At 33.6% G+C, this 27,892-nt stretch overlaps 1 protein-coding gene across 1 annotated transcript in view; it reads right to left on the bottom strand.

The window, feature by feature from the left end:
* Window positions 1-6,421: 6,421 nt before the first annotated feature.
* The window catches only part of LOC138704994 (isocitrate dehydrogenase [NADP] cytoplasmic-like), a 216,327-nt gene continuing 194,856 nt past the window's right edge, over window positions 6,422-27,892 (bottom strand). Inside the window, exons 6-10 of the mRNA XM_069833511.1 lie at window positions 26,786-26,889; window positions 24,598-24,755; window positions 23,922-24,015; window positions 15,216-15,326; window positions 6,422-6,751 (exon numbers count right to left, since the gene is read on the bottom strand). Coding sequence (XP_069689612.1) covers window positions 6,574-6,751; window positions 15,216-15,326; window positions 23,922-24,015; window positions 24,598-24,755; window positions 26,786-26,889 — 645 coding nt within the window. The 3' untranslated portion in view covers window positions 6,422-6,573. The remainder of the gene's footprint in view (window positions 6,752-15,215; window positions 15,327-23,921; window positions 24,016-24,597; window positions 24,756-26,785; window positions 26,890-27,892) is intronic.

Consider the following 27,892-nt stretch of genomic DNA (forward strand, 5'->3'; position numbering starts at 1 on the left):
ACTTGGAACGGTATTGTAATTTAATTTCACATAGGTCAGTAACAGGAGAAGTTGATGTAATATACATCTCCTACCTCTAAAAATCTTCTGCTCCACATTAATTTTTATGTAAAAGGTTTAGTCAAGCTGATATTGCTTATCATCATGAAATAAATCATCGTAAGAAGCTAAACATTATTACACAAGATTTAACTACTTACTTTGCCATGTTAATATTTTCAGAAGACATATATGAAAGCATATATTTCACAAGAAATTTGTAGAATATTTATATCTTTAAATGTATATTATTTTTTATCGAACTAATATTTAATATCTTGCGTACTTGTTATAAAAAAATAATTAATACATTTTAATAAACTCTGATGGTAAAAAATTGTGAGTCTCTTTGTGAAATTGTATCACTTAAGAACTTTATCATGTATACTGTATTATATAAACGGGAACTGAAAAACTTCTGTATTGACAACACAGCTCTTAATTGAAAACATTAGAAAATAGCTTATTGAATAATGTAGCATGCAGTTCTCCTAAATACCTGTTTTTTATACATATATTCGGTACAAGATTGCACTTACCTTCCAAATCTCAAATGTATATTATACGTAAATGCTGTTACATAATAAAATCAATCCCTCAATTTTTTTTCGCACTAAGGAAACAAAATTATATAAATTGTTTACAATAGTTGAAATTTAGAGAGGATGTTTTATTAATTGGATAATAATGGTTAAGGTTACAGAATTTCACTCACTGCTATTTATATATCAATAACTTTTTCTAGAGCGGGGTCAAAGTTTGTTGAAAGTCCTTTAATATTACAGAGAACTAAAGCAAAAAGATATAATAGTGATTACTAAGAATAGGAAACAGAATTCTGGAAAAAAAAAAACAGCTGTTCATTCATTTTTCAAATGGACCATGTTTAGCCATCAAAGTACCTACTTAACATAGTCCATGGCAAATGAAGGACAAAGAAGGATATCACTTACTCGCAGCCTGAAATGGCCGTCACTTCTAAATAATATGTAATGGACATCTATTTTGCAGTTTTTCAATAAATTGTGAACATTGAGGAGACCTTTATAAGAGAATTGTGTTGGAAAAAAATGTAATTATGTCTAAAATTTATATGATAATTGGTATTGTTGATTAACCACAGATGTTTATAAAACATATTTTCATAAAAATATTATTAAATACAATTCTACTGTCGGTACAAGCAGATTCAGAGTAGAAATTTTATAGATATTGAAGGAAGATTAAAAGTTTTAATTTTTCATAAACCATTAAAAACAAAAATGATTGGTTGATTGCAAACTTACTCGTGTTAAATGTTAGGAACTTTACATTTAACACGAGTAAATTTGCAATCAACTAATCATTTATATTAAGTGTTAAAAGTAGTGTAAGCAAGATTCAAGATGCATTAAAAACAATAAAAGCATTCTGTAAAATTAGTTTATTATGCGTCGTAATCAAGAGGTTATTTTTTTTTAATAGCTTGAATTACTGAACAATTTTAAAGGATACAGATAGAAGAATAAGCAGACATATTTCAAAGTTGGACTATTCCCAACTTTTGATTGATTTTGCTGGTATGTGATTGAATGGTGAGGTTATGTGGAGAAGTCGCAGAGCTTTTATTAAAGTTCATCTTTTTTTTTTACCAAGTGGTGGGTAACTCTTAACAAAAATATTTTGAACATAAATGTTCACTTGCTACTATTATATATTTTTCAATACATAGATTTCAAGAAAACTATATGAAGATAATTAAAAAGAAACTTCTCCACTTTCCATTTCATGAGGGATAGGCGTAACTTAATGAATGTTGCATGGCATTAGAAGAGAGTTATTCACGTCTTTCAACAAATGACAAGATCAGTATGTTTAAAAATATCCATAACATCATGGCTGTAGAGGCATAGCATACTGCAATTATTGTTAGTTATGATTGTCCTTATTTAACATCATTTCACTTACTGAAACATTTTACTTTCGGTCATACACTTCTCGTCATACTGCTACATAATTTTTCTGTGAACTTTTCTCTGACTACAGTAGTGTGCAGCTTCTGTAAGATGTAATTTCTGAGGAGCTGTCATTATGTTAATGCCGTTTTTCAATGTACACTTGCATTGTCGTTTGTTGCACGATATGAATAACTTCCCTACAGATGCATTCATATGTCATGCTAGTTTCACCAGGCAGAGCTCAGATGAGTCTTGAAAATAAAGGAAATTCTTTCTTGCTCTATGTATCACACTCATATTAAAACTCAATGAAATGTTTGCTTAACTCATATGTAATCACAAAACGGAAGTTTAAAAATTGAACAATGATAGGAGCAAATGACACACGTTTCTTTTTTCAAGTATTTTATCAGGTCTAGTGAAACGTGTGACTTGCATCCATATAATTAATGAAAACAAAATATTTGTGTGTCCATTGTCGGTAATTGTCCTATTTTTAAGTACGGTAGTATATAATAGGAGAATATTTTGTCAATATTCTATATTTCTGCTATCCTGGGAGCGAGTTTGATGATAATGTATTATTATTATTATTATTATTATTATTATTATTATTATTATTATTATTGCAGCAGTGGTAGTGGACTCGTGATACATTTAATGTGTGGAAGTGAAAGTGAAGGGAACTTCGAAAAGAAGTGTAAAACAAAGTTACGCACAGCTGGACATAGCGCTGTATTTCCAACAACTTGCCTGCACAACAATGACATTACAATACTAAACTAGATTTTTTTTGTTGTAAAAATGTTAAGAGATACAGTTAATTTAAGAAATTCAAATCTGTGGATATAGTTTAGTTTTTGCCCTTTTTTGTTTCTTTGACTTACATGTTTTCTAAAAGTAAAGAAGGGGTGAACCATTTGTAGCATAACACAAGGTAAGCAAGTGACGAAAGAACAGTGATGTCTAATGTATTTGCCATAAATTTCAAAATAATTTCTATATGTAATATGTTCATTTCTGATTGCAAATTAATTATAAGCCTGGGCTACATCATGCATGTACATCTGATAGAAATTCTTCATAAATGTGTTATTTGTGAATGTTGGACATCACTGTGATGAGTATTTTCTTATAAATATCAATATGTGAACGTTGCTCTCTTTTCTAAGTTATGATTTAAGACGTAAACTTCATTCTTAGAACAGAATTGTCATAATGCAGTAGTATTTAGATACAGTTTCATCATATGATTTCTTTGACATTATACTACTATATTCACCATCGCATGCATTAAAAATATGGATTTGTATACAGTCATTCAACAACTGATGCTTATATTTAGAAAGCTTACTGCTGAGGTCACTTTGAGAGAAAAAGTCAACGTAAACATGGGTTTAATTCTCACTGAATAATAAATAGGCTGTAACAGTAATTATGTTAAGTACGAAACATAAAAATACAGAATGCTAAAACAAGACTTGAAAAGTACTATTCACATGCATACTGTACATTGTATGCTGAAGAAAGCTTTATTTTGTCTTGCATCTTTATGTGTAATTCGATCCAAAATTTTTTAACAATCTTTTATTTTTATACAATCTTGTGAAAGATATTCCTATATCTGGTCTGACTAGATTTTATACATTTGTGTAGGTAAATACGAGCTACAACTTGGCTCGTAGTGATGTAATGTACTTCTCACAATTACCTCAGGAATAAGCTTTGCAAGTGTCTGTGTTGTTTCAAGAATCGCTTTATATACAGGTACCAAGTATAGCTAAATAGATACCAAGAAAAATCTTGAAGAATCATTGTCAACTTTTTAGAGCAATTTTGACTTAATTATTCTAGTTCAGTTTCTACTCTCTTCCTTTGCGAAGCAATAGAAACATTTATCACAGATTTAATCTTTATTGTTATTACTCATGCTGGCCTTGGGCAACACAGATGCATACCTATGTCCAAGTGTAAACAGAAACAAGATAAACACATTTATGACGAAAGGTATTTGAATGTGCAATAAAGAAAAACATTATAAATTGGATACCGGTAAATAAAAATTAAAGCATGAAATGTCGAGTATTTAAACAAAATCAGCAGTTTCTTAATTTTACTGTTCCCTCTTTAAAATAAGTTAAATTTGTTAAACGTTCAATGTTTATATAATTACAATTTGTAAATTTCATACGAGTAGTTACTGTTTCTTCTAGGGATAGAGAGACCCTTCCTGTAGCGTGAGAAATACATTGGTCTCTGATAATTTCAATAATATTTCCATTAAATTCAAGGGTTAAGTTACACCTAATTATACCTATAAACAAACTAAAATAACCCTGAATATTTGGCACCAAAGATCGTGATTTAATGTCAATACCATATGTATATTTAATGTATTTTTTTAAATATCTTGTATTGAGTCTACAATATACATTATATAATTTGACATTATCTGTAGTTAACTGTGTGATAATTGGGCATAAACTAAACCAATCCTTTTAACTCTTCCCGGCAGCAACTGCCTACAGAGAAAATCTCCACACTACTGAGGTTCTAGAAGCATCTCTTAAGAATAGAGGTAGTTCAGTGTGAAAATAACCAGTAACATAAAACCTACACAGAATGTATTCAAAATATGAGAAGCATAAAATGAACTAAAAAAGTTACCAGAGCCATTTTAAAAATTCCTATGATTACTTGCGTCATAGAACATTTGATTTATGGATTCGAAGAAATTAGTCTCCTGGGGATAATGGTATGTGCAGGAGTTTCGTGTTGCTATTGTAACATGGTAAGGGAGAGTGTCAATTGTGAAAAAATGGTGAAATGCCAGTAGGAATGGGAATACTGTATACATTCTTGTTCACCTAAAATTGTCAGGATTTGAATTCGGAGCCGTGTGGAAAGCAGATAAACTATTTAGCTGACAGTGTGAAATTAACTTCTACTGTTTAAATGCTGCAACATTACCATGCTAATTAATACTGAACATTATGCTAACGTTTTCTAGCATGATAATTATGAATATGTATTGATACGAATCTGTGCTTTTAAGTTCGTTAGTGAAGCTCTTGTTTGTATTTTATTAACTGATCTCTCATTATAATATCATTTTAGCATTGTTACATCTCCTTGAGCTATCAAAGAATTCGCACTGTGATTGTAATAATGTTCTTTCCATGGTAAAAAAAAAAGCAATGCACAGTATTTCATTACTATGTAGAATCTATTACATGAAACAGACTATTTGAGTTCACGGTAACGTTTTATTACACTCCATGGAGTACCATCTACAGGACTGTATAGATATTTTCCTCTACTATGTTAAACTTTGGTCTACATAATTATGATTAACAGAAATTAAAATTTAAAGGACTACCATAAAACTCTTAGATGCCAAGTTCAATGAAGATACCTTATTCTTCTTAACATTTGCTATAATAGTTATTGCAAAGATTCAGTTAGCCAAAATTAGGAGTCTTAAGATCTCTGCTAATAAATCATCATATTCAATTTATGTTACACAATAATACGTGTGCTTTTACAACAATACAAAACAATCATGCACTTTTATGACATGTTTCGTTCACATTCTGTCAAAGTTTTTCTTGATAAAAAGATTGCACTGTAATGTTTTCATGTTATCAGATCCACTGATATTGAGACATTTCTTTATATTACGTGATTTCTAAGGTTGCTTGCATCATTTGTTAACCTCAACTGAATACTGAATCACACACAGTAATGTGTTTCAATAACTTTTCGAAGTTAATGTAAAACGAATATCGCGTAAAAATGACTGGAAGCAACAATTTCATTAAGGTGTTCGGACACAGAGAATGTATAATACTGATTTCTGGATATAATTTGCATAACAATTGCAAGTTTCAAAATTTTAGTAAAATGTAGTTTTTGCTATTGGATGATTACATTATCATACCTTTATGTGACTATTTGGTTTCTAGACTTCATGTGAAAACATTAACATGAATACTTTATTAACTACTCTTATAAGAATTTCTACTGCTACTAAATTCGTAAGCGATAATAGGTATTATTAGCTAAATTTCATAGCCTAGAAAAAGACTAATGTAATAGGGACACTTGGGGTAGTGCTTTAATTGAAAATTGTCATATTACGTACTGTAAGTAGTAAATTCTTAATATAAACTGGAGGGGGTAGGGAGGAAGGAAGTTTTCTTAGCTGCAGATCTGTTCATTTTCAAAATCGCAGCAAATTTATTGCATTTGGAGACGAGTAACGGGGATAAAAGAACTTATGAAATCTTAATTTAATTTAAATATTTAACAGTGATGAAGACATACAGTAAACTACGAACAAAAGAAAATCTACTTTAGAAGTGGATGCTGCAATTAATGTCATTTTGTACTTCAATACATGAAATTCCAATAGAGAAGCTTCTAGAACCTTGAATGAACGACAAATACAAATATTTCTTATAAATTATTATTAAGTTAAATGTTGTTACATCACAATGATGGAAGCCACTGCTGACGTGTGAATATACAGTTTGTGTGTGACTCCAGCTAAGTTGTTGGTTGGAATGATCATGTCTGTGCCTAATTATTCTTGCCATCACTTCGATGCTACCTTCTTGTTAAGCTGTTCTCCGATTGCTTCCAGGAAGTCGTCGGTGTTAAGGTACATTCCTTCCTTAACATTGGCAAGTCCGTGTATGCATCCTGCAAGGTCCTTCGTCATCTTCCCACTGTCTACACACTCTACACATGCCTCCTCCAAGTTCAGTGCAAATCTGTAAATCAATGTGCATATTTTTTTCATTTTTTATGTAATAGAATCTATAATAATTTCTCATTACGTAAGATTTTTCACCCTTTTCCCTTCTTTAAACAAATAACGATCTTAGAATTTGGAATAGAATCCACACTAATCTCTATACATATAATTATGGCTCTCTTTACTGTCATCAGACAAGTGACGATCTTTATGTTTGGAACAGAATCTACAAGAACCCTCTCAGCATCATATTATTGTCTTCTTTTACTTTCTCAAGCCTGAAATTCTATAGATTTCTCAATATCAAAAGGTGATTTAAATTGCTCACATTTACGCTAATTTGTTATTAGTGCCTCTTAATGGAGGAATTCAGATTCTTTTTTCAGTCTAAGCATGCAGTTGCTTAAAATAGAGTTCGTAAAGTTAATATCATTATAACAGTATTTCATCAGTTTCTGTTTGTGAAAAAAAAAAAGTTTTATATCAGTACACTTATATTGGACTTATTCTTAATATATTTATGAATTATTTCACATTGGTTCTCGTCAACTGAATTCTGGTTCCACATAAAACTTGAGCAAAATAACATCTGTTGGCATGGGAGGTCCTCCCGGTTCCGTTGCATCTGTAACAGAACCAGGTTATTTAAATTCTGGAAGACTTTTCCACGTTTCCGTAACCATAATGGTTTAAGAATTTTTATTTATGCAGTTTGAGATCTTTCCAAAAGCTCATATTAAAATTTCGACAAATGGAATGGATGTATGCCAGATATCAACCAAAGGAGAAAATAAAATTCTGAGATACCATACTGGTAGTGAAAATGATGTTTTCAGAAGATCATGGGTGTTAGAAATACCGGTAATGGGAATAAATGAAACAAACATTATAGACATTATAGAATAGAAAAGATTACGTGGGTATAGTCATGTCAAAAGTTATTGGAAGACACATTACCAACATTGGTAATGAATTTGATATCAAAGGGAAGAAATTCAGAGAGAGAAAAGTGAATGGACAGATAAAAATGAAGCTGCAACACTGGAATATAGCGATAGCCATTACGAAATCCTTAAAATTTGAAGCATATAATGTCGAGGATATGGGTAGAGATAAATATGTTTAAACATACGCACGCTCGCACCTAGCATACTGAAGAAAAGAGTGGGAAAGAGAGAAGAATTTATAATTGTTTATATTTAATAATCACTGAAACTGTAATAACTCAGAAGTGTAAGAACCAAATTAAAATGTGACTGAACCAGTGTTCTTATATCTATTCCTGACATGTAAAATCATTAATATTTATATACTGTAATATAATTGTCTGCAGGCCTATCTTGAATTATAGCAGAAGTGAATATTTCCAAATCCTTTTTTCTGCAATGTCACATTTCCTACAACATAATAATAAATTAACCTAGTAGTGGGCCTATATTCTGTAGACTTACAATACATTCTATATCTTGTGAAGTGCTCCACTATCCCCATATCCTTACAAAGTCGGATGACAACTAGGAATAACGTCCATATAGGCACATAAGAACAGGATACATACATTTAAGTGACAATAATAGATTGAGCAACTTTAGCAGCTTACAACCACTACTCAATTGTTTTCACACAAAGAACGAGCAGGACGCTGTTGATAGATTGCTGACTTGGTCTAAACAAGAAAAAATGTCAACAGTGTAACTTAATGACTAATAAGTAGGGACCGGATTTGTATGTAATATCAAGGTGTGAAATATGTACATATTTGTGTAAGAAAAATAAGCTGAATATGTACCAAAATATGTAAAATCATGAAAATATTTAATATCAATATCTGGCAGGTATAGGATAGGTAAGACTCTCCAGTTGTGATTTCATAGATCACCCGAATTTTTTACCGCACACTTGACACATTACTATTTTTCCATCTGTAGTGAAAGCTTCGTCCATCGCAATTCATTTTTGTCTTAGGATTGAAGATACAGGGGCCATTTTAGTTAGTTAAAAGCAGTAGATAAACTCACTTGCACTTTATACTGTAAATACTAAAACTAGAGAACTGAGTGAAATGAATGACACAACAGAACTGCAAGCACTGTTTCGCTTTACTGGATTAGAAGAAAATAAGAGGAGATGTGGGACACATGCATTTTAGCTGCTCCCTGTAAGAAACAAAGTACCTACTAAAACCTCAAACTATAGGCAGTTAGAAACTGTTCTTTGAAAAGTGACATTCCTGTCTCATTCAGAAGGGTAGGATTATTCCAGCCAAGAACCATACTTTCTAATTGCTAGGAAAATCCCATTTCCATATAGGTCTACTAAATTTAAAGTGAAGAGGTCAAGCAATAACCTTAAAAGCTATTTATTTTAATCTTTGAACATCTTTCCAGTTTGTTCCTTTACTCCAGCTTCTTTTCAAAAGTCGGCTACTTTACTGCTGCTCATGTCAGACTTGACACGGGTTTTCCATAGAAGGATTAGGAAGAGGGTGGATAAGGTTGCAAATTGCATGGGAATGGCTTGTTAAGACGTGTGCAGAACAATTATAGTTCGAGACAAATCATGTCGTCCTTGTACCACTCCACTGCATGAAGGCAACACTACTTTGTGAGTGATTTTACAATACAAGGTAGTTGTAGGAGAAAGATTGCCTTTTGTTCACTCATATTTACAGTGGGTGGTATGGGGTGAGTGCCTCTATTACTTTCTGGAACTAAGGACGTTATGTTTCGTCCCGAAATAGATCCTTTCTTGGGTAGGTAAAAAGGCTTTCTAAATCTGTGTATTTCAAATTGTAAACTTCCCCAGCAGAAGTTTTTTTTTTCCTTTTAGAGAAGTAAAAATGAATAAAACCCCTAAATATGTAGATTTATGTAATACCAAGCCATAATATGCAATGTGGTGGAAATATGTAAAAATATGTAGTATCAAATTTTAATATATTAATGGTAATTACAAGATTCGCAAAGATTTGTTACTTATATATGGTTAGGTTGAAAGGAATGTAATATGTAATTACATAAAAATGCGGTCCCTACTAATAAGTTAATCTGAAGTTCATACAAAAGGTAAGTACGAAATTTTCAGACTGGACACAGAAAGAATGATATGATACATAGTAATCGTAATGATGTTAATAAGTGTACTGCATATTTATTTCAGATATATCAGCAATTTATAATAGACACAAAGAAAGGAGCGGGGGGGAGGGGCGAGGAAAGGGAGATTGCTTTCTTTTTCATAACATTTTCGTAGCAGGCATACGTCTACTTATACAATACATAGGAATTAAGAATTATGAATACTCCTAATGAAATATGAAATGATCCGAGATTAAAGTATTAAGAGCATTTAAAGGACAAACCAGGCAAGAGAGAATAATAAATCAGAAATCAGATAAGAATAATGGATTTTATCAACTGAAGGTAAAGCAAACATGCACAGAAAATAACAAAACTGATGTACAGTAAAACCTTGGATTATGTGTAACTTAGTTTGTAACTGTTTTGCAAAACAAGTGAACAATGAGGAAACATTTTTGTTTGACTATTACACTTTCACTACGTTATACTACTTTTGACCAATAAAACGGTGTGAAAGGACGTCTTTTAACCAATCATGGCTGCCTATCACACAATTTTATCGCTTCCCTAGCATTTGTTTAATTTTATCACTTCCCTAACTTGTTTGTTTTTATCATTACCCTAGCATTTGTTTCTTTGTTTGCCAACATTTCAAACTGCAAATTCTTTATGGTACTATAAAACATGCTTTGCGATCGTAATTTGTTTCCTGCATAGGTAGTCGACTGAAAACAGCAGCTCCGTTCAAATATTTCGGTGAAGATAACGGTAGTGAAATAGAATTTTAGTAAGTCAATTTATATCTGTTTTATTCTATTACAGTACTTTATTTCTTCTAATCTTTATATACTTTCTTCTGCTTTTATCACCTCCCTACCATTTGTTTCTTTGTTTGCCAACATTTCAAACTGCAAATTCTTTACGGTACTACAAAACATGCTTTGCGATCGTCATTTGTTTACAGTATAGACAGTCAACTGAAAATGGCGGCTCCGTTCAAAAGTTTTGGTGAAGCTAACTTTAGTGAAATAGAATTTCAGTAAGTCAGTTAATATTTTATTGTATTAGATTACTTTATTTCTTCTAATCTTTATATACTTTCTTCTAATCGTATAATAGTCAATTAAATCCCACTCAAGTTTTGATTTTCTCTAGATAAATCAAAATCTCTAGTGACATTACTGTTGATAAACAAGCGATATTTTGCAATACAAGCTTCAAACGAGATTAAAGAGGTGTGTAAAAAGTGAGAAGCAGTATAAAATTTTGTTCAACCTTCATACTGTTGTAGCAGTGTGTGTGATAAATCTGATTAATGACAATACAATGTCACATTTCCGCAAAATCCTCAAAACGAGGCAAAAGCAAGTGTCATTGTAGGCCGCCGACAGGATTTATGGGCCCCTATGCAACATTATGCTTGGGCCCTGTTGGAAAAAAAAAAGTTAAAAATGACAAGTTGCCAATTATTTGCAAAATAAATAAAAGATAACACCATACACAGATACGAATATAAAAATATACACCTTTGTTACAACGAAAACTTTTAGCAAAACTTCACATTAGCACAATGTAATATATTATATTCATCACGTTTCTTTTTCAGTAGGGCCTACATAGTATGTTTCGTGACGAAACTTTCGTCTTTTCGTTGTCGTTTGTTTCGTTTTGTTTTCAGAAAACATTATTCTTAAACAGCTGTAATTTCTGACTTGCAGGCCAACATCAACAAACAACTCTCCTCGACTTCATTGATGCAAAATCATCAATTATATCATCAAAATTTAAAGACCTAGCAAGATCGCTCTCCAGACTAAGGAGGCCAAGGTTAATAATAATAATAATAATAATAATAATAATAATAATAATAATAATAATAATAATAATAATAATAATTTATTTATACTGGCAGAGTTAAGGCCATAGGGCCTTCTCTTACACTCTACTAGGTCACAAAGTTACTCTTTCTTGACACATTGTTACTCTGAATACATTTTTATTTCCTTCATTTTGTTTGAAGTTGGTGTGAAATTGACTGTTGCTAGTGAAGGTGCAGAAAATAAACCAATCTCAAGCCCATCAGACTGTCAAAAATGAAGACACTTCATGCTTAGAAGTGAATACTGATGGTTGTGGCTGTCTAGAAAAAAATTCTGATAATAGTAATATTGAATCAGAACAAGCAAACAATAGTAAAAATGATGTGTTAATATGTGCAAGTGAAACAAATTTACACACACCAGTTCCTAACTTTGAGTCATGGCAAATAACATGCGACCTTGGAAAATTAAAAAGTGGCAGACAAATTGTGTCATTGAATGTGTTTTTCGAAAAACTACCCCAACCTGCCTAATAACCTTCTAAGTGACGGAACAAGAGCCTTTCCAGTTCTATTTTCAAAACTCAAGAATGGAGAATGTGTTCCCAGAGACTGGCTAGTGTGAAGTGAAACAAATTAGTCACTGTACTATTTTCCCTGATTTGTTTCACTCCACACTAGCCAGAGTCTGGGAACACATTCTCCATTCTTGAGTTTCGAAAATACTGTAATACTGTTTTTGGAAAGGCTCTTGTTTTCGAACAACACATTCAATAACACAATTTGTCTGCTACTTTTTAGTTTTCCAAAGTCGCTCAATTTCACACCAACGTCAAACAAAGTTCTACTCCCTTTCTTAATATTTTCCAATTTTTCTGTCTCTCCTTGCGCTTCTCAGCTCCCGACTTGTACTTGTCCATTGTCCACTGGTAACACTAATGAACAGGATTTACTAGAAAAATGACAATGAAAAGACGAAAGTTTTTTCACGAAACATACTATGTAGGCCCTACTGTAAAGGAAACGTAATCCTCCGGCTTGGATTTGGGAGAATCCACTAGCATATTGCGGTGGGCCAGCAGGGGTTGGTAATTAAGAGGACAAGCCAATTGAACGTGTTCGGTACGACTGGAATATATTTCAGGCAAATCCTGGAGCCCTCAAGTGTCGTGTCAATTATTGTTAACTTGGGAAACCGATATTCTATTATATAAAAGTTAAAAATTTACATAATGAAGTGGTAATTTGTATTAATTCTACTATTGTTGGTTAATATGTCAGATTCATGTAACAAATGTTCTTACAAAATTTTATAGTACCGGTATGTATCTGTGAATAATTATTTTTGATAATTGAAAGTAATCCGACTCACTTAATCTGATGGGCCCTTACTGCTCACGGGCCCATATGCACTTGCCCCCTTTGTCCCCCCCCCCTTCTCAGCGGCCCTATTGGATAGGTTCTTAGTCAAAGCAAAAGATTCCAGTCAGTCAAGCAGTCAGAAATGATTCCGTTAATGACAATGAAAATATTTTCTTTAAATGTTCAAGAAGTTTACTAAGCAGTAAAACAGGTGAAAGGCACTCAAAAATTAAGTACAGTAAAATAATTTGTGTTGCACTACTGTATTGAATTTTATCTAAATTATACTGTCTTTATGTGAATGAAAGGTTGTGAAATTAATTAATCTGAATTTGCACTGTTTTTCTATGGATAAAGTCGCTTTGATATGCGGGTGTTTTGGATTAAGAGCATGTTTTCGAAACTAATTATGCTCGTAATACAAGGTTTTACTGTACTTGCCTTCATGATCACATTCTGTGACAAGAAATAAACAGAATGCTTTGTCGTGTATTGATCACGATCATTCATGCGAAGATAGTTGAATTTTTTATCTCTCTTCATCAGGAGACAGTCAATTTTTTTATTTTATGGTAGAGATGTTAATAGAGTAAGAAAATGCTTTGCAAACCATTTAGAAATATTTGTTCAGTCAGGAGATATTGGCGTTGAGGTTGGTTTAAAATAGACTTCTTAAGGCTTAGGCTGTACAGCCCTCCTTGAATAATAGGTTTACGGATATGACTAAAAACTGTGAAAATCTGAGCATAATAAGTGTAGACTCACTTGACTATGCATTATTCTAAACAATTTTTTTCCCCACTGCAAAAAACTAATAAAGAGATAGTTCCATTTGAGAGCACATGCAAAACGTAATTCATATTTGAAGATGACGGAGGAGGAGGAGGAGGAGGAGGAGGAGGAGGAGGAGGAGGAAGAGGAGGATGAGGAGGAGGAGGAGAAGAAGAAGAAGAAGAAGAAATTAAAATTATTATTCGTGGTGGTGGTATGGTGGTAATCAAAATGATACATTTCTTCTGGATAGGCATTTACACCAATTGAGGCAGGGAGATCAAACACCCACTAACTCCAATTTTTGACAAAATTGAGTTATGGGCAGGATGTTGCTTTTTTGTCCCGCATGCGTGGAAGGCAAGAATACATTAATATCGACATTCATCTGCATTCTGGGGGCTGTTTTAAAACTCGTGGAAGTCAGAACTCCACTTACTCCATGGAATAAGAGAGTTTTTGCATTCCAAACTTAATTTCCCGGTAGGTGGCAACACTATCGCTCAACCAGCTGAGTAAAGTGATGCGATACGGTATTCAGAATGTCACAAAAATCTATGAAATCCATGTAAGTAAGACTATTAAAGGCACAATATCGAGTCGATTAACATCCAGAAACCCAATACAGATGCATCATTCCCCAGTCAATTAAAGTACAATTCAGCATTGCCATTGAAAGAAGAAAGCAAAAGGACTTGCAAAATTTAATGCAGTTTATTTCTGAGGACAGTAGGATGAATTACCAACTCTGTTTGCGGACATCTGGAATCTAGATGCACAGGAAGAACATGAGAGTGAGAGAAAAAAACAGAATCTGTAACACGAATGGGACTGTGTTAACATTTTAATATTGTTTGTGGTTTTATTTGTGTATTTTGATGTGCTTTATAGTAATTTGTGATTTTCTGTCATATTTGAAATTTAAAAAAATGTAGCAATATTAATCTTAATAATAAACTTTCATTTTCTCGTATATTCCAAAGTTTCATAAGGGAATTACGATATACTTATCCTTCACATGGCTCATATTTATAAACTTTTCTTAATTCATACATTGTGGAAGTCAGAAAACCACTAACTCTAGCAGTGTTTATTTCAAATTGTAGCGTAAGATAATGTAAAAATTTAGGTAAAAATTTAGGTTTTGAAGTATTTAATTGATAAAGAATGTAATTTTACACAATATTAATAGATAAATGTATAATATTTAAAGTTAGAAAGAGAAATAATAAGTTTTTTCTCTCTCCTGTAAAATTTGTTTATTGGAGTTGGGGAGTTTTTGATTTCCCTGTCTCAATTGCATGGGTGTGATTCTGTGTGCCACCAATCATTATGGTTATCAGTAACACATGACAAGACGGAATAGTTATGATAATGTTTCGGAGAAAGTGGACATTGCAAGATAACATTACAGTAATTTCTCTCCGACTATAAGAGAACTGCTTTACCTGTCTAGCTCAGGTGTGTTGTCAAGCGTTGCCCTGTGAGAGAGACCCCGAGTCCAAGCAAAGATTGATGCAATTGGGTTGGTAGATGTGGGAAGACCCTTTTGGTGTTGCCTAGAATGAAAAGAAATATTTCAAAATGCTTTTAATGTATGAACTTATCAAGAATATAGGCCTAAATTGAAGGTGCTGTGATTGCCAGCAGCTCTCATCTGATGACAAGGTTAGGCTTGTTTCGTTCTTCGAGGCAAGTTCAATCTTATACACTGAACAAACATATAATGGACAGAACATTCCACCACATTAATTTATAGTGGACAATAATTATTTATACTTGAAGCAGAATTCGACCTATGTATGTCTTACCAATAATAACTGAATCTATGGTAAAAATACACATTTTTTTCCTTTCTCTATTTATTTCATGCTGACCTGTGACAGGCAAATTCAATTAACCTACAGTTTGGAAAACTAATGAGCCAGAACGCAGGAATTTACTTTCACGAGTATATTATAGAAAAAGAAGTTATTGAAGGGGAATGGGTGATAGTAAGTTTTTCATTTATAATCTGAACCTAAAACTGAGCTCAATGATGTGCAGTGCTTAACATTTACTCAAATTATCATAGTAAACCAGTCCTCTGTAGTCGACAGAAAATATGCTTCTGTACTGAATTCTTAGGTTCGAACATGACATGGCTTTTCTAGATGGGAATTCAGTGTAAAATAACCTTCTTCTTAATGAAAGGGCTCAGGCTAAAATTTATCTGTCACTTCTCAATAAGTTGACCAGATATCCGATTGGCATACAATCCAGATGCATAACAGTCTGAAGCTAACATCTCGTTATAACCATTATGGTGGCTGAGTAGTAGTGCAAGAGGCCCGGTTCAAATCCCGATCCACTCTGAGTTTATAACTTTTGTTGAACAAGTCTGCGGTCCAGGGAACACAGTATTTCCTCCGGGTATTCCAGCACCCCTCTTGACATCCTAACAATTCTCCATCATCGTCATTTTCATCATGACATGATTCTTGACTTTTGTGTCAATGTTATGTTAATATTTAAGTTTGCATTATGATTGAAATGTTACATCCAAATAATTTCAAATTTTACTGACGAATCAATCTTCTGTCCAACAGTCATTCATTGTTGTCGGGCAGGTCACTGGCAGTGGAGACACCCTAAGCAGATTCCATATTGAGTTGTAATTAGCCTAATTCGTTCCTTCTAAGATACCTCACATTATAGATAAAGTAGAACATAAATAAAGGCAGATTGAAAGGCTAGGAATATTTATTGACACTAAAAAGACTTGTACAATTCGGCACGTGATTAAATTTCCTACTGCTATGCCCACGTCTTTCTCTGCAGCTCCGTTAGGTACTGCACTTTCTGCTTCCACATCAGCAACACATTCCGCTCCTCACCGTCTACTTCTGCTTATGCTTCAGATACGTTCACAGTGGTTGCGACAGTGTCTGCTTCAAGATCATTTCTGGCAACATTGCAAATAGGAAATTTGACTTTTCAGAGATGTTCTGTAGTTCGTAATCAAAACGGTCTATCTTCACAAGGCTGAACTGGAACCCTCGTTGCAGTATCATTCATACTCCATACCTGATGCTCGCTCTACCCCGTACCAGAAATTTCAGAGATAGCTCACATGGAAATTGCAGAGATATCTCATATGGAAATTGCAAAGATACCTCATACGGAAACTGGAAATATACCTCGTATGGAAACTGCAAATATACCTCATACGAAAATTGCAAAGATACCTCGTATGGAAATTGCAAATATACCTCATACGGAAATTGCAAAGACACCTCATATGGAAATTGCAAAGATACCTCATTCGGAAATTGCAAATATACCTCATATTGAAATTGCAAATATACCTCGTATGGAAATTGCAAAGACACCTCATACAGAAATTGCAAATATACCTCGTATGGAAATTGCAAAGACACCTCATGTGGAAATTGCAAAGATACCTGATATGGAAATTGCAAATATACCTCGTATGGAAATTGCAAAGACACCTCATATGGAAATTGCAAAGATACCTCATACAGAAATTGCAAAGTTATCTCGTACCAGAAACGCATAGCATTAGAACAACAGGCAGCGCATATCGATGTATCATCCATTTTTTAGACTGAGCAGTGGCTCCGAAAATGAATATTTAAATCTTTTCGGTGGACCGATGAGGAAACAAGACATCAGTGATTTAAAAACGTTCACAGTAGTTCGATTCCCTTGACATATACTTCCAAATTTCATATATTTATTCCTGAAGTAACCAATGAAAGACACTAGACTACTTTCGAAGATACGAAGACTGTTCATTCTCATACTTTACAATTTAGCCAAAATAAATTCGACTTTTTCGGTATAGATTTCAGTAAATTACTTCCTTCACTTATTGCTTGGTGACATCTACAATACACACAAAGTCAACGTTGTTAAGTCAGTGCCAAGCAAAGACAGAAAATTGTTTCTCTAAAATATAAGATTTGAATGTAAATTTTATTAAGCATGTAAATATTAAATATTTTGTAATCGGGCAGCCTTCTTGCGTAATTAATAAACAGACATTTTCAAATCATAGAACTATTGGGGTTGCAAAACAGTCTTTCACTTTTCGTGTGTGACGTACTGTATATGGCTGGTGAGTAAAAAGAGGTAGGCTATGTATGCAATGAAGAATTCGTTCCTGACATGACTCTGCTGAGGAAGCATAAGAAATTTCTGTTGGTATTACTGGCATCTCAGACGAAATCTTTTTATCAACCAGCAGTTACTTCCGTGATTTATATAGACCATGCTTTCACACATAAATGATTTTTTTAGTCTCTAAGTGTAGCGTAATACCTATTTTTCTATTTGGGCGATATTTGGAATTTGGTTTAGAGCTCTTAATATCTTGCATTCTACTGACATGTTGGAACTATCAAAAAATCAATCTTTTTAATGTATCCAGCTGTTTGCTGACAAGTCCACTATAGTCCACTGTAGTCTTATTCAGTTGTTGTTTTTCACGAGAAATGAGGGGTATTTTGATCGGTGTTCATTATAGAGCCTATTGCTAGTAGCCAGAGGTGGGGTGTAGTCAATATATACTGCAGGACTGTGTCTTCTGCAACTGGTACTGATGATTTTAAGTTACTTCTTTTGTGGTTTATGGATGGACAGTATAGAAGATTGTGATCCAGATCTTCATCATGATTATTACACCACAGACAAGTAGGATTATCAGAAATGTGAAATCGGTGTAGGTACAATTGAGTGACAATGTGACCTGTTCTGGCTCTTGTTAAAAATGTTTGAACATGTCTGGGCAAGTTTTTGTACATTTCCAGGTCATTTGGTTTCTTTTGTACAGACTGTAAAATTTTTCTTTTGTCAGAAGAGAGTCAATTGTTGATCCATAGGTTTGTAAAATGAGACTTTACTGAAGCAAAAGCATTGGATAGAGATATCACTTGAAGAGGTCTTGGTTGCAAATATGTTGCCTGTTTTGCAATATTATCGACTTTCTTGTTTCCAGGTAAACCACAATGACTAGGTATCCATTGAAATGTTATTTCCTTTTGGAGTTCTTTTAGTTTACTTAGTTGTTTCTCAATTGGAATAATTCTATGTGCATATAGGTTTGGTACATATGTAATTATGTTAAATATAGCCCCCTTGGAGTCTGGAAGTATGCAAATAGATTTTTCAGAAATTTGAGTAACACACTGAAGAGCAGCATCAATAGCTAGCAATTCAGTGTCAAGACTGGAGGAGGATGAACATGGTATGAAATAACTTTCTTGATATTTTGGAATTTAATACCCTGCTCCTGATGTCCCATTATTATGATTTAGAGATCCATCTGTATAAATTTGAAGGTGATCCTTATATGTACTGCAGGGTAGTTCCATGGAATCTAACTTAAAAATGTATGGAGGATCATTTTTGGCATGATTTCCTGGAATTTGTATGCTATGTTCTGGAATCACCCATTTCCATGGAAGAATTTCGTTCACAACTGGAGTTTTAGCAATGAGTGTGTCTGTGATATAGACACACTCCTTACCACGTCAACTGTTGCCCTAGAAATTGAATGTAATATTCAACCACTCAGACACTATATATTACAAAAAGATTTAAAAATACATTTAAAATTGCAAGCCTCATCCAGATCTCAGATATTCTTCAAACTGTCAGATGATATCCTGTGTAATTTCTATAAAATAAAAAGAATGTTGGAACTATGTTTTTATATTTATAACATCTTAGCTCTTAATGACGTAAATCCAAATTGTTGTAAAGTATTCACGTGTTATATTGTCCAGAAGTGCGTCTCTTGCTGTTTGATGTATAATCATTCTTCTCAGGGTACTTAATTCAGAATGTCCATGTGGACTCGCTTCATTTTACATGTGTTATGTCACTTTATTGTAAGCAAGAATATGTGATGTTATAAAACATAAATGTAGTCAGATATTTCAAGATCATCTAAGGGAGTTCATAAAATATTTAACAAATGAACACAATAATTTTTTATCATAAAGTTCAGTCTCACTGAATATCGCCAATATTTGAACCCAGGATATTTTGTCGAGCACAATTTCGACAGTTATATTCTTATTGCAGTCACCATTCCAGCGCTTGGTCTTGCATGCATTCAACTCGAGACGGCTTCTGTTAGCATTGCTCTCCAATTCGGATTCCTTGCTTTCTGAATGCATAGCTCCAGGCTATGTATTGCTTTTTGAAGCCTTCACAGCTTTGAGGTACATGGACCAATTACTATGTGTAACTGTCTCGCTGGTTTCTGGCCTTTCATGTGACAACAGGTTGTAATAACGGACACAGTTCAGTCTCCAGATTATTAATAGAGTTAACCATTTTTAGGGCTTAAAGGGTGTCAAACGCTCATTTAATAGCTGAGTTGCTATTCAGTTAAATGAAAGATAAATCGAATTAATGTCGATCATTAAAATGAATGTAAATTAGTATGATATAAGTACAATGTATCAAAAGGAAGCTTGAACAATATTATCCATAAATAGAGAAACATAATTATACAGAGATGAGACTTTAAATATGAATATAGCATTTAGTTACCATCAAACTATGGAACAATTGTTAAAATTTCGATTTAAATGTATTAGTGTCCAAGATGCTAAAAAAAGTATTTAGAAGTGTATAATACTGGTTGGTACAGAAGTCAGTTTACACTTAGATAATCATTTATATACATAAAGTAACAGATAATATCTTCAGTAAAATGTCATATAGCAAGCCTAGTCACTATTTCTGATGGTTTTTCATGGAGGTAAATATTAGACTTACAGATATTTAGTGGCTTCGATCCCCACTTGGGCTGATTACCTGGTTGGGTTTTTCCGAGATTTTCCCCAACTGCAAGGTGAATACAAGGTGATCTATGGCGAATCCTCGGCCTCATCTCGCCAAATACTATCTCACTATCACCAATCTCATCGGCACTAAATAACCTCGTAGTTGATACAGCGTCGTTAAATAAACAAGTGACAAGACGTCACGTCCCTTGGCTTACAGAAGGAGCATAGCATTGAGTTCAATGCCCTCCCTGCAACTGACATACACCTAACGTTCAGTATTGAGAACCAAATTCCGCTGTCTGGTCATGAAAATATGTAGCATAGAGAATTGGACTCAGAACAGAACCTTGAGCAACTCCTGCTTCAATTTGTCTTGAACTGGATAGGCAATTACCTTGTCGCACTCTGAATGATTTGTTTTTCAGATAAAATGTACGTATGCAACAGGAACTGAAATTTTCTGTAGTTTGTAAAGAAGGGCATCATGCCACTTCATTGCGAGTATAATGTATATCCACTGTCTGTAGTATATTCTGGTAGTCTCTGACAAACTAAGTGGTATATGAATAATTTCAAGGAAAAAATTGTTCCAGGGCCGGGTATCGATCCCAGGACCTTTGGCTGAACACACCATTGCTCTTACCAACTGAGCTACTCAGGAACTTCACCCGACAGTCTCAATTTTTCCCTTTATGTCTACATAACTTGAGTGGGCTGACAAGATGCCAGAAACCCACATCAACTCTGTGTGACTTGAAATTGTGGCTTTCTGTTGACATACCTACAGTAACATATATATTATGCAAATCTAGCTTTCAGGTAAAGCTCCCTGTGAAGCAGACGTGAATAATTTCATGGGAAAAATTGTTCCAGGGCTAGGTATCGATCCCGGGACTGGAACAATTTTTCCCTTGAATCTATTTAAGTTTGCTTCACAGGGAGCTTTATCTGAAAGCTAGATTTGCATAAGTGGTATATGCTTCTCACACTAGCGACACCTATGAATATACTTGTAGAGTTAGAGAGAATAACAGAAAATTAAGGGCTCCGTCATTGAGAGGGGAAAACTCTGTTCTCTAAAATATATATATATATATATATATATATATATATATATATATATATATATATATTTTGTTTTAAATACAGTATATGTTACAAATTGCTGTACATTTTAGTACTGCTACTATTCCTATTATTGTTAATATTAATACTTCATTTTACTTTATATTACGTGTTAAGTTAATAACGTGTATTAATTTAATTTCATTGACCAGTCTGTTTGGTGGTATTTCGAAGTCCAATAGAATAACTGACCTGAAATATTAGTATTACTGCTGCCTACCTTTCACATGTCGAAACAAACATACTGTTTCTCTTTCTTTTCACTCGAAATACAACGCTATTTGTCTTGAACCTCAGAAGCAATGAACATATCAACAGTAGCTACACCTTATTGGCAAATCATTACTATAGAGAGTTTTCAAGAGGTGACAAAGAAAGAAAATTATAATAGTAATAGTAATAATAATAATAATAATAATAATAATAATAATAATAATAATAATAATAATGGATAAATCGTAAAACAGCGAACGCCAGTGGGGGAAGTTATCCCCACCCTTGCTGCTCGACACCTCGCTCGCCTGCTCTCTCTCTCTCTCTCTCTCTACTATCTGCCCCGCTTCGGTGGATCACTGCCTACCGCCTCGCATGTATTTCATATTTTACAACACAACACAACACAACACAATACAACCAAATTAATATGCATTAGACGACAACCACACGTAATGTGCATTCGACACTATGTTTACATTTCCCTCTACGTTAGACTGGAAACTGATGCGGAATTCAGAACTCGCTGTTACACTTACGACCTCATTTTGTGTAGAGTCGTAAGTTTGAGAGATGAAATTTAGGAGTACATCATGCTCCAACACCAAACTGCCCTTTTCAGGGCAAAAAAATACGTACTAAGACATATCCAACGACACACATTGCATTTCTGTAATATGTTATGCATGTTCCCTTCTACCACCAACTCGTCTCAGTAGCCGAGAGGTCTAAAGCGTGACTGAAAAGCGTGCGTGTGTTTGGTTAGGAAGATCACTGGATCAAATATTACCCTCCACAAAGTCATAAGAAAAAAAAAAAGAGGTACACATGAAGCAAGGAAGAGAGAGGAGAGGCTGGAGAAGGAAACAGGACGAAGTTCCTCTTTTGCTTCGTAGATGCCGCTTTCACTCTTTTTGTTCCACTTTCCTCCACTAGATGTCATCCCACCCTAAACCCCTATTTCCACTCTTTCCCGCTAGAGTGTGTGGTGAGCTTGTAGGGGAAAGTGGAAAGGGGTCGTGGGCGGATCTAGCGTTAGCTGTTTTACGATTTGCCCATAATAATAATAATAATAATAATAATAATAATAATAATAATAATAATAATAATAATAATAATAATAATAATAATAATAATATCGTTCAAAAGCCAGTGTAGTCAGAATTTACATTTTTAAAGTATAGTGAAGAGAGTATTTTGATAGTGCTGGAGACTTCTTATTGTGTGTCAGTGTAATATTGTGAATTTTAGCAAACTTTACATATAAAACGAGATGCCTAAAAGAAAGTGTTTGACAAAAAACAGATGGTTGGAAGAAATTCATTTTCAAAGAAAAGTGCCAAGATGACATGTTTTTTTTTATATATCTTGCAAATGTCACTGATTGTTCTAATAAGGGAACAGGGATGTTAATCATTAATTAAATATCGGAAAACATTGTTCTAATCTGAGGTAGATGATTCAAAGCGTGAATTAGACAAGTTTTCTAAACAACATGCTACAGTATTAAGGACGAAAGTACTATTCTGAACCAACATTGACATGTCACACAATTAGGTCTAATCGTCACCATTATTTCAGAAGCTTATATTACACAGCCAAATTAAAAAGCAAAATATGTTCTGATTCTAAAAGCTACTGAGATGTTAGGATGAACAAAGACAACAGATCTTTGCCAGAATGTTTTAGCTTTTTGCTTCTGTAGATAATTTAACTGCAGAAATTAAAAGAATGTCTTTCCCATTTGAGTGAAATGTGTCAGATAAAATGAGAGAATAAAATACTGCCTCATGAACTTCTATCAAGATAGTGATGAATTTTCGAAGGAAATTACTAAATACATTTTGAAGACAATAAGCAGAAACAATCTTGATCTGGGGAGAATATCTGCATATTATGCCGACAATATATCTGTGAATTTTGATAAACATCGCAGTGATTTTAAAAAACCAAATAGAACAACAACTCAACATAAGGAAGGCAAATTACATAGTCCATATCCTCCACACTTACCTATAATGTCTAGTGACAGTACCATGGGCCGCTTCTGATTCTATGGTTTTTCCATCAGGACACATCAAAACTGATGTCATGAGACCCAAAGAACCTACAACATACATGAATTGTTATGTTTTAGAAGTAAATTTTATTTATTGAAAAGAGTATGCATCCTCGTAAAAAATATGTTAAGATTTGGAATAAACACTTGAATTTCAGTGACACAGACGGAGCCAGAGTCCTACTTGCTAGCCCAAGACTATGCTGGTGGTCTCTCACACTTTTTCTATTGTGTAACAGTAAATGACGTGCAGTATTCGTGACAGCAGACAGCCATACTGTCATGAAAAGGTTGGTTGGAAAAACACATCATACATGAGTTCAAAATTCTGTAATACTAAATTGTGTGCATTGCTATTTAGCGACAGCAGAAGAATTGGCCAAAGAGACCAATGGGTGAAAGATAAGGTAAATTATCAAGTTTACTAACTTTCAATTAAATTTTACTTCAATTTCTAAACAATGTGAATATCCTCTCTACTATTTAAACAGTGCATGCATGTCTGGATTTTTAGTGTGAACTTTTTATAAACCTTTCTCCATACCCACCCATGTTGTATACTGCCAAATGAATGTGTGGTGTCAAAATATTGACTGAAGTTAGATGTTAAGGTGCACGTCGTTTACTTACCATATCCCTGGGCCACGATGTCAGACTGCACGTCACCATCATAGTTCTTACAGGCCCATACAAAACCACCACTTGACTTGAGTGCCTGTGCCACCATGTCGTCAATAAGGCGGTGCTCATACCAGATTTTGGCTTCTTCGAACTTCTTCTTGTAATCTCTAACAGAAGGTATGAACATGGGTTTCGATTATTACTTAATATCATTAATTTGTTTTTATAAATGAACAAAACTCAGTCTTAAGCAAGTTGCAGAGAAAGTCGGTTCACTTTGTGCAAGTCAGGGGATAGTAACTTGTAGAGGAGACATTGACCTGTGAATAAACCAGTGAATAAGTGTGCATAATAGTCAAATGGAGAACAGTACAGTGAAACAAGACCTAATGGCAATGAAGGAGAGCATGGCGAAGCTAAGAAAGAAGATGAAAGAAATACAACTGGAAAACGAAATTTTAAAAAGCAAATGGGATCACTTTGAGAAGGAGAAGAGGAGAAAAACTTGTTATTTTTTGGAATAGAAGAAAAAGAGAGAGAACAGAGTACAGATATATATAAGACAATAAAAGTGTGTTGGGGTGATGGACAAGTACAGGAAGCATTTAGAGTGGGAAAGAAGCAAATCCAAAACTCAGAACAAGTTAGGCAAATATTAGTAAAATTTAAGAGCGTGGTTATGAAGGAGAGGATTTAGAAGAATAGAAGGATGCTAAGGAACACAACGATTAGAATAGATAATAAATGGAGCTACGAAGTGAGAAGTAGAAGAAAAGTTTTAATATTTTCTCTTAAATCAACACAAAGGAATGGAAATTCGGAAGACTTATCAAGGACAAAATTAAGATATTTGTTTTTTGGAGTAGAGAAGTGCCTAATAAGTTTAAAGGATCCGGATGTAGGCTCAGAAGAAAGGAAAAGAAATAGAAAAATTTTGAAGGAAAAAATCGAAAGTATTATGTCAGAATGCAAGGTTAGTGACACGAGTATGGTCAGTGTACACGAGAACAGTGAGACATGTATAGAAGTGATGAGTTCAGCAAAAGTACTAGGGAAGCAGGCAGTGACATCATCTGAAGAAGACGCAAATTGGAATTCAGCAGACGCAGCAGAACATGACCTCAGTGCAATCAAACGAAAATAGTGGACAGCAGCTGGGGGGCCATTCTGAAGAGAGTGAAGGAACTAAGAACCAAATCGAGACTGTCGAAAAGTAGGCTGATGGAGGTATGTGATAGAGCAGGAAGCAGTGATGAAGATAGAGGGGAAAACAAGGGGAAAATCAGTATGATATAAGAGGGGAGAAATAAATCAAGAGAAAAGAAAATTAGGTCCTAAAATAAAGTATAAATATGAAAAAATTAGCAGTGAGGTCTAAAAGTGCAAATAGATAGAGATATGAAGAGAGAGGAAATGTGCCATAGAGGAGAGCGATAGAGAGTTATAAGTATAATATTTTGGGAGAGAAAAAGGTTAGTGGAAGAAATGATGACGAACAAGAAAAGACAGAGTGGAATGTAATAATAAATTAAAACAATTAATGACTTGTACGAGAGATATTGTAAAATGGGGAGATGAAATGCCACCTCAACAAAAATTTATTGCTTAATGACAAATATATTCATTTATTCATTCATTCAACAAAAAATCACAGAGCTACATTCCATGGTGTGCGGTAAAAAGAGCATGTCATAAACTGCAAGTTTTCAGTAGAGCAAAAGCAAATGTGAAATGAGGACAAATATTATTATGATAGGCAGGAAATATGACTCTCTACATCATTATGGAAGAGAATAGACATATTACGTCCTTTATACTATCTGAAGAAGTATATTTTTTATATTCACATGTAGGCCATAACTCAAAACCACCAATTTCTGACTACGTTCTTCTTACCCCGCACTATAGAATTATCTATTTACTAATTAAAAAAAAAATCTCTCTCGCTCTCAATTCCAATTTCTGTATTATTTCTTGTAATTTGATTTCTAAAATTAACTAGCACAAATTTAATGTTATTCCATGTGTTTGATTACTGGGGATTACTCTAAACTGATGCCATAAGCTTTGATTTGTTCAGTTCCTACAGCAGCTAGTTTTGGGATCGTTCATCTCACATGTCTTTAAAATGCTATTTAGCATACACCACTTTAAATATGAAGGTACTGTCCTCATAATAGAACATTTTTATACTGACCTCTCATAAATCTCTTGGAAGATGTCCTTGAAACGGCCATCATATTTCTTGAGAACAGTGTTCTTGGTTGAAAGATAGAGAGGCCATTTCTTTTGAAAAGCCAACTGAAACACAGTTCAGTGTTCATTGTTGTAGATTAAGTTCAAAATCTTAAAGATAGAAGTTTAAAAAAAATTTCTACTTTTATTGAAAAATTTTCCATAGAAATGTACATAAAACAAGAATTTCACTGATTAAATTGCAAACTTCTTTATCGTGTTAATATTTAGGATTTACCTTTAATCAGTGATATATAAGTGTTAAAAGTGTAGCCTATTTAGAACAATAAAGAACCACTATATTGACTAAGAATTTTAATTGACATTTTTAATTAATGTACAGACAGATAATTCCTCGCATCTGAAATTATAATTAGAATAGAAATGTTCCCTACATTTTATACGTACACAAGAATGAGTTACAATACATTTTCCAAGATTTCAACTTAAAAGTTCATAGAGCACTGAAATGACTTCTCATTTTTAATATTTCCGCCCCCCCTCCACCACCAAAGAAAAGCCTATAGAATGATATAAATACAATAAGCGTGATTCTTGATTGGAATATCTCTATAGTCCAGAATAGTATATTGGCAGATCGTACATGCACGTATAACTGTGCCAATATACCATAAGCATATGTAGTTATAAATGACAAGTTGGGTTCTCACTGTGTCAGAAAACACTTAATTGCTTATAGACGTTATTGGTGATGTTTTTGGTTATTGTTTGTGTTCTATGTGTATTAAAACAATTTCTTTAATTCACTTTGGATTTAAATTAGTATGTCATGTTTGTTAGTTTTTAAAAATATGGTACTACCCTTCACACAATTTCTACTAAGAATAATTCTGTGTAAAGTTGTGCAACATGAACTGAAAGAGTATAGATACATGCAGTCAATCGAAAAATGAATTATTTTGTGACATTCATAAATATCCTTTTTTGCATTAAATATAATATGTGGAAAACCATTTTTTTTAATCAATGGAGTGTTCACTTGTAATGCTATAATAACATAATGAAATAGTTATAATCCTGCATATAAAAACAATTGAAATAATCATAG

This window comes from Periplaneta americana, chromosome 8 (genome assembly GCF_040183065.1).
Source record: "Periplaneta americana isolate PAMFEO1 chromosome 8, P.americana_PAMFEO1_priV1, whole genome shotgun sequence".
Taxonomy (NCBI): Eukaryota; Metazoa; Arthropoda; class Insecta; order Blattodea; family Blattidae; genus Periplaneta; species Periplaneta americana.